This window comes from Pygoscelis adeliae, unplaced genomic scaffold (genome assembly GCF_000699105.1).
Source record: "Pygoscelis adeliae isolate BGI_AS28 unplaced genomic scaffold, ASM69910v1 Scaffold113, whole genome shotgun sequence".
NCBI lineage: Eukaryota > Metazoa > Chordata > Aves > Sphenisciformes > Spheniscidae > Pygoscelis > Pygoscelis adeliae.
The window spans coordinates 5,548,381-5,562,255 of NW_008825108.1; the positions used below are offsets into that span (position 1 = coordinate 5,548,381).

Genomic DNA, 13,875 nt, shown 5'->3' on the forward strand with positions numbered 1-13,875 from the left:
GGAAGGGTCTAGAGCACAAGACCTATGAGGAGCGGCTGAAGGAACCGGGCTTGTTTAGCCTGGAGAAAAGGAGGCTCAGGGGAAACCTTATTGCTCTCTACAACTACCCGAAAGGAGGTTGTAGCGAGGTGGGTGTCACTCTCTTCTCCCAAGTAACTGGTGAAAAGACGAGAGGAAATGGCCTCAAGTTGCGCCAGGGGAGGTTTAGATTGGATGTGAGGAAAAATTTCTTTACTGAAAGAGTAGTTAAACATTGGAACAGGCTGCCCAGGGAAGTGGTTGAGTCACCATCCCTGGAGATATTTAAAAGACGGGTAGACGAGGCTCTTAGGGACATGGTTTAGTGGGCATGGTGGTGTTGGGTTGACGGTTGGACTCGATGATCTTGGAGGTCTCTTCCAACCTTAATGATTCTATGATTCTATGATCTACTCTTTGATAAATACAACAGCAACATTTGGCTTACAAGCTCATTTTAAGTACTAAATTTAATCAGCATTCAATCTCTCCAACATCAAAGGATTCAGAGAGTATGACAGTTTTAAGTGAAGCCTGCTTATTATTATGTTTTCTTACATGCAAAATATTTGAGGACTCTTCAAGCAACATTCAACGCCACACAAGAGCATCTGAAGTATCCTACAAAGAATAGTTCAAATTCAATGCAATTATCAGAGTATCACGGGGCTTAAATTATCTTGCACAGTTTTAGAATTGCCACATTAGCAAAGGCTAATATTAATTTGAATTAATCACCTTTGTTGAAAACAGAAAAAAAGCCCAAACTTAAAACCCATTTGTAAAAATGCAACAAAAATTCCTTCAAATTGGAGTTCAGTATCTCTACTTTCCTCTTCTTCCCCATATGAAAAAAAAAAAAAAGAATTAAAAAAGAGTAGTGCAAGGTGAAAAGGAATAATCTTACTGCTGAAAATTAAGACTATGAAGTAAGTTAGGTATGTCATGTTTTTCATCATCATGAAACTCTGATTTTTGAGAAGTATGTCACTCACTTAAATTAACTAAAGGAATTTGAATGTATTTCAGGGGCTTATAGATGTCAATTTCAGATGACTCAATTATTAAAAGTGTTATTTTCTTTCTTGATGATTTTGTTGGGAAGGGTAGAATGAAGCAGCCCTTCTATTCCTTAAGTTGTCAATGGGCAATGGTAGCTATGAGAGCATGTTTGAGCAAATTCAAAATTTATTTCGTTTATTATTATGCACAATACTTTTTCATCTCTCTCTTTTTTCCTGTTCTAATGTTTATAATTTGCATACCAGTCACCCAAGTGAAATATGTGTTTAAAAGCTAGAAACTTCATATGGAAAGCACAGAAGCCTGATCTTGAAAATACACATACAATCTGAATTTTGTTTGCCAGAATATCTATAGAATTGGATATTATTTCTGTAAAAGCAATTTACAGATAAACATATTTATAATAAAAGACTCTCTGAAATTCTCACGAACCCTCACCTATTCTCTTATCTCCATTTTACAGAGAGAAAACAGACACAAACAGTTCAAGTGATTTTACCAAGATCACCTAGGAAGTCTATAGCAGAAACAGCATCCCAGGTTTCTCCACTCCCTGTGCAGTGCCTTAGTCATAACATGGTCCTTCCTGTCATTTATTGCTTGATTTCTGGGTAGAGGAAAACACACTTCTAGCCAAATAGGAAGGAGCTAAACTAACACAATATTGATTCCCAAGACTTCTCTTAAATTTTATCAAGCGAAGGGACCTTAGTCTACAGTTTAAAAAACTGCTTTATAAAATCACCAGAAGACGACCAAAAAACTTGAAACTATAATCTGCACTTTGAATTCAAAAGTTCACCCTGGCAGTATGTTCTGCCAAGCGGATAGAGCATACACTGACAAAAACCAGACCTCCTCTAGACAACAATCCTGGCCAACAGCAATCGGATGAGCCCAAAAAGTAGGATCATTTCTGAGAAGCAATGGTGCAGTCAGGTCAAAACAGCAGGCAAAGCAGTCAGTAGCCTAAGGTGGCAGACTATTTTGTTTACGCTGATGAGGCATTGGCATTGTCCGTTCTAGCTAGAAAAGCTGGTTCTTGCCTTTTATTCATATATCCTTTGCTGATGCTGGGAAAGCACAGGGTGTTTAGAGCAGCACCTCTAGCCTCTCAGGGTGGCTTGTTGCTGCTACCTTGACAAAGGTAGCAGCAGGGTCTTTTGCTTTCCATACTAGTCCGGCCAAACCCTCAGAAAGAAAAGTAACGGGGTTCTGGGATAAGGGTAAGGAGGTAAAAAAGCTGCTTATTGTGAGAGGACATGAGAGGGAGGTGGGGAAAAGGGCTGACCAGGCAGCTGCAGGGAAGAAAAAGGGGTCTGTAGATGAGAGGAAGGCACAGGGAACAGGTGTATGCTAGGTGGGAGAGGATAGGGCCCCCACAGAATGGCATACGTTGTGAGGCTGGATGAAGACTTCACACTGCCCCACCAACACACAGATTCCTGAAGCCATATTTGCACCTCTCAGCCCCCTTTCCAATACTCAAAGTTGCTAAGAAGCCTTCAGCAAGCTCCACTCATGCCACTCTCCTCCTCTTGTTTAACCTCAAACTCCAAGTTAAACGTTCTCTTGAAGTGTAATTCAGACCTGGTTTAATTAATGTTCCCAAAACAAATTTCACAGACTGTTCCCTTACCCTGTCACTACATAGCAGTCCCTGACATTTGCACTGCAACATGGATATGTCCATACCAAGCTGACTTCAGAGACCAGCTTGAACTATAACAGACCAAGACCATGGGGTGAAAAGACAATGGGCTAACAACCATTAGCTAAAAATAATTCTTTCACTCCCTTGAAACGAGAGTCATGTTTTCCTGACAGTTTATTCTGGGTTCGGCTAAGAATAGAGTTAATGTCATCTACAGGATAAAACAATTACTGCTATAATAACTCAGAAGTACCAGAAATAACTGAAGCATAGACAAATTTTGTGGGGATATGCATGAACAACATCACCCACTTCTACAGGACAGATGTATACTAGACCAAGACCTACCCCCACCTACCCTATTCTGCACTAAACACTCTGCAGAGAACTCAGATATACAGTTTCTCTTTTGTACATGCTGAAGAGTCTTCTCCAACTTCTTCCTGAGCTCTTCACAGGTTTTTCTATTGTCCAGGATGCTCTCGCAGCACCAGCACCCCCCTGGAATGTGCTGTACAATTTGCTTTACTGCTCATAGCTATGCAACAGGATCAGATGCACATATGATACATACTACAAAAGCAGAATTGACTCTTAGTGTGCTTACTCTCAAGAATCGCTTTGATTCTTGTACAAACATATGCAAACGTTTGCTGAAATGTGTATCTCCACATAAAGCAGATATCAAGGCTGTGATGTGTCAGAGAACATATGGACTGACACGCAGCATATGGAATGAATGATGGCTACCTTAAAATATTTGTAGCTTTCTATTTTCTCGAAAAAAGGCGCAGCTGCTCTGGCCCATTGAGAGAGTATTTATGTCAAAGGAAATCCAACAACTTTTGTAGGAAGCCATATCTAAATCAATTGCTGGTGAACCATCACCAAAATTTGCCTGACAGTGAAAGAGAATTACTATGGCATCTGCTGAAATAATTTAGATGGGGCCTCATTTATTAAAATAGTAAATCTGTACCACTATTAATCAAGCATGATACAAACTATCGATCTAATACTCGCTCCCTTAGCTGGTACTCAGAGGCACTAATTAAAGGAGCTGCTTAACATACCTGTTGTTTGCCTCTGCATTGAACTATCAGCAAATGCGATCAGGAGTAATAATGAAGGCTGGAGTAAAACTGCAGCTTATTCATTTAAATGGACCCTATACGATTGTTTATGAATACCCAAGCAAAACAAGGTCAACAACCCTGGATGTGGCCGTTGAAATTTTGAAACATTTTGAAGTACATTAATTGGGCTAGATGAGAACTTCTACCTTTGTCACCTACTTATTATCCAGCCCCAGAATTTTAAATGGGGTCTCAAGTGCCTTGACCATTCCTGACATTACACTGAACAGGACTTTAAGTAACACAAACAAGTGTAACATGGAACCAATTAGACCAGATACACTGGAAGACTTCAAATGCTACAATAAGTGAAATCTTAATCTCCGGAGAAGGAAAACAACAATGAAGATCACTTCAACCCCATAGTTTAGTTTTGTTATGCATGTATTTCCACCAGAAACTTCAAGAAAACATTCTTCCAATTTAGCAGGAATAATTCTGGATTTTATACAGAAGGGTATAAACTAGAAATTTAGTTACAAGATAACTCTCAGTTTCCAGAAATAAGATCAGCTAATCATTATGGGGGGTGGGGCTGCCTCAGGTAGCTGAATGGATAAGATGTTTTTTCCTGAGTGGCAACACTCCACATCCAGGAATTAATTTAAGGAATAAGGAGAGGGTTGGCTTTGATTTGTTGGCTTTTTTTTTTTAAAGAAATAAGTAAAACAAGGGGTCCTAAAGACATGATTTTCCAGATCCCAAAGGCTATACTTGGTTAACTGAGACTTACTTTTTAAATGAGTTTTTCTTTTCAAGTTGGTGAGAAGGTGATCCGGAGTGAGCAGTAGCTTGCTTTGGTATTTTACTTCTGGAATCAACCTTGGAGTCAAATGCACCAGCTGTTAAAGATGAATTTGTGTCAAGGGAAAGAATCTGGATTTATATATTGAAAGGTATGTTGGCACTGCCTTTTCCCTTACCCTCAGAGTTTGGTTTTCTAGAGTCAGCAGAACTCACAGCTTGGAAAGAAGCAAGCCAAGAAGAACTGATTAACGGCAGGAAAACAATCATTACAACTCATCATATATCTGCACCAGGTTCCTGGTTTTGGCCTGGTGAATGAAATTCTGAGAGAGAGGAACTCTCGTGAAGGCCATCTGCAGCAGGGAAGTTGCTTAGTTCACAGATGATTCTGAAGGTATATTTTTTTGTCATTGCTCGTGTCTGACACAGCTCCCTATATTTGTGAAGTCTACAGGGGCAAGCTTTTCTGGACTAAAAAAAACTTCATCTGAAGAGACTATAGCTCACTCTCCCCCTAACCTGTGAAAGGAAATGGACAGCACTCCAACATGGCCATCCATCCCTGGAGCAGAACAATTACTTAACAACACCGCTTCATGCTTTCTCACGAATCCAGTTAAGAAAAAGCTTCTGATAAACATCAAAGAAATGCTGCTAAGATATATCCAAACACTACTGTCAAGTTTTATCTTTGGCCTTTGTCAATGTGTAACCAATGAGTGTAGTCTTGACGTGCACTGCGCTGTCACTAGGCCTATGACCCACCCAAAAGGGAACCGACAGGAAAATCTGAGTATCCGAGGAACTCCACCACTATCTCTTCAACCGCAGAACGGAAGATATGATATTAATCGATAGCAAGACAGATTGTCAGCATGAAAAAAAGGGTTTCCTGAGCAGCTGGCAGGCAAACGAAGCACCTGCCACCTTAACACGGTGAGCTGACTATGGTGCAAGCAGGATCAAAGGGGTATGAGACACACATTAGGTTTCAAGAGACAAAACTCATGGATTCTTCCAGAACTGGAAAGAACAGTAACTATTTTAGATGACAGTAAAATAGGTATCCACAGTCACATCTGATCCAACACTGATTAACACTGAATACAAACCAGACCTATTTCTTTGACATAATATTGGATTAAGTCAACCAGTTTAATGAGGGGAAGCGAATATGAAGATTTAGAGTCCAGCAAGGAAGAACTAGGGGTGACACAACACTCCTGACATTAGGAGGATAATTTATCTTATCCTATGTGGTTAAGTGGCTTTGAGAGGTCAGGTGCACGTTTCTCTCCATTAACTGTCAGTGCACTGCAAGGTGACAAGCTCAGATTTACAGGTCTACCTTTGGGCTGCCTAAAGTAAAGTGGGAGACATCCCACCTCACATACTCACTAACTGACCCCTTATCCTAAGGAAAGAGAAAGACAGGAGAAGCTGACAACATTACTCAAGAAACAGTAGGATCTTTGTTATTTCCTGTGACACTACGTATTGGGGCTATCGGAACGGCCCTCTGCTCAGCTTAAGCTTAGAAGAAAACCACAGTTCTATTTGTCTTCTCTCGGCTTTCTCAGTCAACACATCCCATTTACTACAATCAAGGTATTTTCAAATTGTACTGAAATTTGATACAAAACATCCCCAAAAGATAAAGGATCTTCAAGAAGGGAAGAGAGAGTGCCAAGGTGCTATTCTTGCTCAAGAATTTGGGGCATGTATTTTCATAAGCTATGTTACTGCCAAGGCTACAGCTCTCCAGGTCCTCAGGGTGTGTGCATGTACTACAGCTGAGAACAGAATTACATTTAAAAATCTGAAAAACAAAGAAGCTTGCGAGAATTCAAACACAGTGGGCAAGCTGTAGCTTTCTTTTATTGCTATTATTCAATTCAACTCTGCTTGATTAATTTTATGGAACCAAAATACACCAAGAAGGAAGAAGGAGGAATATATTTCCATAGAAAATGGGCAAAACTTTATGAAATTAAAGTTACAGAGCTTAAAATATTCCTTGGAGGCATCAATTCATTTATGTTGTTAATTTTGGAGAAATCATTATGCTGGACAGTAAAAGGATAATAAACATTTTGGAGGAATGAAATCAAACACACCTTTTTTTTTTTAAAAAATAAAATGTGGTGCTCCAAAATAATTTATATGAGCAATTTTTTCATCTTTCTCCAGATCTAAATATTATTAAATTTTACTAAAGATAAGACCTGTACTTGTTCTACAGACAAAATCAATTAGCAGTAAAACTACATAGAAATATCATATTAAGACATACCATACTAGGACAGTGGAAAAATTGAGTCAAACCCTTCTGGTGTGGAATGGACATTATCTGTATCAAGTTCAACAACACACTAGGGAGTACTTCACAAGTTTCTAAGAAGGACGGGGTATTTTGAAGCAATACAGTCTCTTCAGTACAGTAAAAAGAACTATTTATGTTAGAAATTCTTTTAAAAAGGACCAGCATGAATTTAAGAAGTTATGTTTTCATTTTTGCATTATTTTATCACTGAAAATAATAGCTAGGGATTAAAATAAAAGTATGTATTCCACAGTTCTCTCTCTCAAAATGTGTATGTTCATAGTTGTAGACAAGAAGATAATACATTGGTGCAACTCGGGACCACAACTGAGGACTGAATTACCCTTAAAAACAGCCAGTCTTCTCAGAAGTCAGGTCTAAACTACCAATTATTACCTCTATGCCTGGTCAATAAGGTTACTCACCTTTTCTCACGTCACAGTCAGAGTCAATATTGTATGCGTTTAATCTCCCCATCACGTAACATTATATAGGCAGGGAGAAACACACACTGTGCATCAGTGACGAGACTGAATCAGCACAGCATCCATGAGGCAGGTAACATCCAAACCATGGTACTGCTCCAAAAGAAAGTGAAGCGACTTTCTGCACTGCCCCTCGCAGCCAAGGGGGGGGAAGCTAAGCTGCTTTTAGGCTGATGGTGGCCTTCTGAACACCGACTTTTTGAGGAAACTGAAAGGGTCTATGTGATTTTGATAGCCCTCGGACCTTGTTTTAGGAACACTGCAGCATCACGTTGGAGCACCCAACACAGCAGGGGCAGCTATGCTGCACCACAGCATCAGTGTGTGATTCCCCATTGCTTGTCCCAGCAAGAGTTTTCCATCTGCTTTCGTACTCCCAGAAGTTCAGGCGCTCTGCCATCAAGGCCTGCCCCCCAACACAACCCTCTTCTAAGTCTTTAATGCCTCTCTAGTCCTACTCCTGATAAAGGAACAGAGCAAGGATTAGACCTATTCTTGGTCTTTCTTTGTCTGGGAGAGGGGAAATGAAAACAAAAAATACCAAACCCTTCTTAAAAAGGTACCATATGGTCAGCTAGCCAATTAGACTAACCAGCATCGCTGTAGTTGTTTGGGAGTTTTTTAATAGGAAAGATGATAGATGAATAAAGTAAAAAAAGATCAACAAAAAGTATACCCTACGTGGCAAGTTTAGCCAGCTCCACATGTCTTATTGCTACTCTTGAAATACAGAGCATAGATCTACTGTTTGCAAACATGCAGATCTTTCCTCCACCCAGACTGTCTTGTAAGGCATGTACGCAAGGTAATGCTACTGACAGGAGTCTGTGCAGAGATTTTAAAGAAAGAGGAATCTAGCTACGTATCCCTGTTGGAAGAATATTTCCTCATAAGTAATATCCATGTATGCACATGTGTATACGCTGTGAATATTTAGCTCAACTACTTTTTTCCATGGTGCATGAGTAGCAAATGTAGCAGCAGTCCGCTGCAGCTCATCGTTAACAAAAGAAAGTCAAGTTTTTACAATGTGAAATCTTGTGAAAGACTTCACAGCGCTCTGGCGTAGTTACCTCCAGAAAAGCAGCGAGATCCAGTATCACCATAAAACTGCTTTGGAAAGCAAGTGGGGAATGCATTACTCATCTAATCTCTGGGAGGTTTTTAGGTAGACAAAACTTGGCCTGACGATGCAGGTTGGGCCTTTATTCAAGACCTTGCCTTTACGCTTCATGAACAAGACATCCTAGAGCACTGGCTCAGTACGGACTCAGAAGAAAAACACGCACCTACAAGCTTAAGAAACAGCTTTTTTCAGTGTCTAGATTTTCAGGGAAGTCTGGCCACATCTGACTGCGTTCAGTGCATGGAAAAAGAAGAAAGCGCCACACCGATTCTGTGCAACTGCACACTACTTCTCTGAGGTGCCAAAACCAAATAAAATTGGAACAGACTGTTACATTACCGAACATTTAGTAGTTCTTCTAATAGTCTAGATATTTCAGAATACTCTACAATATTCTACTAGCCAGAGAGTACACAAATCATGGTCCACTGAAGTCTGAAGTGATGACCTATTTCTAGTCCTTTACTGTTGCCAATGGGAAGATGCCACAAGGCAAGAATGAAGGGCACTGCAGAAAGCAAATGGATACTCCTTCACTCCCCATGATGCCTCCTTTCCTACTACATCTCTGGACTGTTAAGTAAGGGCTAATCACTAGTTTATGTCATATATTCAGTCTAGCACTGGCAGCAGGAACAGAGTGGTAGGGCACACAACTGTGTTTTACTGCAGTGATGCTGGAACATCACTGAGCCATAATTTCTGTGTGCCACCGTGCCTGAATCTCAAACATCTCCGGTGACCATTTGTAGCGAAATGTACCTCAGTACTGCCGATTCTTGCAAGCCCCTGCTCAAATATGGCTATAAATACGCTAGCAAACAGAAAAGGCAGTAATATCAGGAATTCTTTTCATGCTGTCTCTGACATCACAGCGTTTTACTGATGCAATGTTGCCAGGTACCTCAAGAATCAAGAAGTTTGAAATGTTCCACTACTTTCCTCTCACTTTACACTTTCACTACCAACATATTGGATGTCCTGATTTCAAAATGGGGACAATTCCATTGCCTCAAATTGTAAAGATGGCATTACCTAACCAGCACTATATGTGTTAATTATTAACTCTGATCATAGGAAAACACAAAATGTTGTATGAATTCCACAAATGCTCAACAGAACTCTGATTTTCCATTCTGTGTGAAAAGCATCATGCAGAAAAAAGAGTCTGTTCTAGCAGGTAACAAGAAAAGAAAGATATTGGAAAAATGATATAACAGTACAAGTCAGGGCAAAAAAAATTCCTGAAGCTTGAAGGTGCCTTCCATCACAAATTAAATACAGCACAAGGGTCAGTTATAAAAAAAGGAGAAGCAGGGCATTAGGGAGAAACAGAAGAAAAAACCCTCATTCATTAGAGAAAGAGGAAAGAGATTATTTATCTCCAAAGTGTTAAATTGAACTTGCTGCAAGATTGATCAGATCTCTCCAGACTCGGAAATACCCTATGGCAATTATTGATCAAGAGCAGTGAATGTGCTGTAGACCATGTTTATGTGCCATACAAAAAAAAAAGGGAGGGGAAAAGAACTAAAGTGTGTTTAAAACATATTTAACGTCGAAACACACTCAACTGCTGAGTTGATGATTGCTTGAGTTATTGCAGCAATGTGTATGAGGATAGATTATCTTCAGGAAAACATACCTGGCTAGATTGAATGCATCGTCGATCAAGCCTGCTCGATTACTGACAGAGATAACCTGTGAGGGGCAAGCACAAAAATTGAACCATTTAGGGTGATGAAACAGTGAGGTTTCATCAAAGCAGATTTTAGGGATGAGAAGAGGAGCTTACCTCATGGTTCCTTGTTAGTTGATTAATTAGCAGCCTCCAATTCCTAATATCATAATTAACTCTAAAGTAGCCAGTCTGGTTGATGTTTCCCAGCAACCAATTTGCCTCTTCCAAAGCAGGAATTCTGTGGTGTTCTGGAAACAAAGAACAAGATGGGAAGGGGACTTGGTTTTAAATTTAAAAATTCTAAAGACATATCTGTTAAATTCTCTCCTTTAAATATCCATGAAGGCAGTAAAATTAATTCAAAGACTAACAAAAACATTGTGTTTGATTAATAATTTCCTTTATCTGTTCTGATGTAAAGAAAGACGCCAACTGACATTCCTATGGGGACCTTTAACCCACACAGAACTCCAAGGGTGTTTTTTTTCTGGCAAATAGTATTTATATGAGAGGTGCCCATTTTAAGTCTGGTACCCTGATTCTGGCCATGCTAAAATAGCTTTCTACAACCGTAACTCCAATAATTCAATGGATGTGCTATAGGGAGAAGACTAAACCTGTGATTAAAAAAAAATACAATCTTAAATGTTTCTGTAGGTAGTCGATGAAGCTTTTATACTGGATTTTAAATTAAAGTATTTCCAGTTGTACAGCTTCTAGCTACTAACCACTGAAAGGCTCCCCTTTAGAGCTAGACCGATTAACCTTGTATCAACTAACCTGTTCCTCCTCTTTCCTCTCTTTTTAAGTAATCGCTTTGGGGCTGAAAGTCTAAATTTATTCCAGTATTTGTACAGTCAGGCAGTCCACAACTATTTGCAGGACTAGGGATTTCAACAACAAAATCGCCCTGAACTCACAACACACACTTCTGTCACTACGGAAAGAATCATCATGGAATGAAGCCTCAGGCTTCAATGTCTCTTCAAGAAGCCTTCAATCTAGTCAATTATTCTGACAAAACTGATCATGAACCAGAACTCATTAACAATTCAGCAATGATTTCTTCTACTATAATAAAATTAGTTTGTACACTGTTGAAAAAAGGAACAGTCTTCTCATGTATTTTTAAAAATAAAAAAGAAATACATAAAATTTGTTTTAAACATAATTCCATCAGAGAATTGTCTGGTGTGCTTGAATTCCCTGAAAGTAACGAGTGGTAAAAAAAGTTAACAATATGGTCTTAACAATTCACACATACTATCTAGTACCTTGACTTACTAAAGAAATTGATTTATTTCAGCCTTTCTTATAAAAAAGTAATTTCTGAGGAAATAACAGATGACGAGGACTACAGATAAAAGTTATGCTTCTCCCTTGACTAAATATCTCTAGCAAACACACAAGTAACTATCATTTTAAGGTGCAAAAAACACAAAGAGCAGCAACACCCCAATCCTAAAAACACCTAATTATATGTTTAAATTCATGGAGTTGTGTTATGCACACGAATTCAGATAAAAAGCTGCAGGATTAAAAAAGAAAGTCCTCTTCTCACCTAGGTAGTTCTGACATCATTAAAATCTCTTAAAAATACACTTCTTAGAAATATTAAGCCCAGAATAACTCAATTGTTGCCTACAGACCCCTGGTTTTAGTTAAAATATTGATTACATCCATTTAGTTATCTGTGATAAAGCGCCAAGCAGACGCACCCTTTAGGAGCCAACGTATCCTGCAGAAATGGGACTAAGTGAGAAAACCAGAATTAAGAAGTCCTACAACTCCGTGGGCTTCCCAGGCGTTCATACTGTCAAAGCACCTAAGCTGCTTTTGCCACGCAATCTGATTTGGAACAAGGTTTTAACACCAGATGTCCTTCCTTCCACAGGGGTCTGTTAAACACTGGGCTATATTGCTCAGTCCTACGCAAACTCTCTTAGACTGCTATACTGAAGTTGCTCCTCTGTTTAAATCCTTTTTTCACTGGACCTGAAGTCAGAATCACCCAGTTGCTCCAGCCTACTTACGGAAGCCTTGAATCCTGGTTCCTGTGTAAATCACTGAATCTTATACAAAGAAAAACATTACTGTAGAAATACTGTAAAAGATCATTAACAATTTACAGCATAGTGATAAAGGCACTTTCTTAGAACAGATTTGGATCAAATATCTGCTGTGAAACAGGGAGAGAAGGAATTTGAATCTGGATCTACCCCATCCAGATTTAGTTTACCCAGTGTGGTGCTGTGAATACAGCCTGTCACCCCTAAACCTCAGCTATGTTCCTTATCAACCTAGTGGGTTTCTTAAGAGCAACAGCAAAAATGCCCACTTCTATATCTAGGAGAGACTGCTGAGGGAAATGACGCCTTTTAGAGTTTCTCTGGGTCTTCAGGGGTGTACTGCCACGTGGGGTCAGGAGCAGGCTGCTCACGCCTGGCAGAAAATCCTACCACCTTAACGCAGTACTGCTTTCCCACCATGCTTTTCTGTTGCAAACTAACCTTTAAATGCCACCATGGCCAAAAGTAGCTACTTGTAACTGGTTAATCCCTGCACCACTGTGATACCTAAAAGCATACCAAGTGGGCTATGAGCACACATTAATCAATAGCTGGGTAAATAAATACATTAAATGGAAATTTTCAAAATCAGATGTAATAAAAAAAGACATATTTTTTTCTTGTTTGAGCATTTGTATTAAATTTTGATCTCCAAAGTGAGGAAATTATTTATGCTTTAATAGAGTACTGAATGATACTTGCCAGTCAAATATGACAAGTTCAAAATAACCTATTTCACAAGTAACAGCTGTGCAACACCTCCAACACATATTGCTTTAATGGAGAACAGTATCTTTTCAAAGCTTGATGGCATTATTGCTGTTTTGGTCAGTTTAAATCCAACCATAACCCCTTGCTATTATTTTTTGATAAGACCACTCATGTGTTGACCGTCTCCTGACATACAGGACAGGAATCTTTCACGCCTTTCCAGCTCATATAAGCAGGTGGTTATTTTAAGGGACTGCCTGATGCATGTGCTTCGCATAGTTCTATATAATTTACTGGAATTTGATGTTTGAGTCTGTCAATTCTCACGCCTTCTTATAAAAGAAATTCTTTCTTTTGGTGATTAAAGCACTGAAAATTTCTATACACCTGGGCAATTTCTCCACTTACCACAAACACATTTATTAGTTTCCTGTTACAAGTATTATAGTTAAGGAAAAGGTAGTCATTCAGTGTTAAACTCTATATTAAACCATTCAAGACTTTCTAAACAACAACAAAGATTTCATCTGGGAAGAAATCTATCTCTGATGGTTTTAGTTCACCTCTTAAAATTCAATCTAAAATATATATACAGTTGTATTTGAGATTAAAGGGAAATTTTTTTAATCTTCTTCCATCAGAAAGTGTTTTTCCATAGTCATGTTTTGTCTGGATGCCTCAGAAAATAACACTGCTCTGAAACTTCCAGTTTTACCACATACATATAGGAGATATTTAGGAGGAAATGATTAAATTTTATAACATTTGTTTTGAAGTAAGAAAATCAGTTAGGGTCTGATTCTCATTTTCTCTGCTCTGGAATTGTGAGACAGTCCTCCAGCTGGTGCTAACTGCACATGGCTGGAAGTTCTGAGCTCTCCCAGCTCTCGAGCAACTTC

General features: G+C 39.1%; 1 protein-coding gene across 1 annotated transcript in view; it reads right to left on the bottom strand.

Moving 5' to 3' along the window:
* The window catches only part of TRHDE (thyrotropin-releasing hormone degrading enzyme), a 223,010-nt gene that overhangs the window by 35,857 nt on the left and 173,278 nt on the right, over positions 1–13,875 (bottom strand). The window contains exons 10-11 of the mRNA XM_009327544.1: positions 10,311–10,444; positions 10,161–10,216 (exon numbers count right to left, since the gene is read on the bottom strand). Of these exons, the coding sequence (XP_009325819.1) occupies positions 10,161–10,216; positions 10,311–10,444 (190 nt within the window). The remainder of the gene's footprint in view (positions 1–10,160; positions 10,217–10,310; positions 10,445–13,875) is intronic.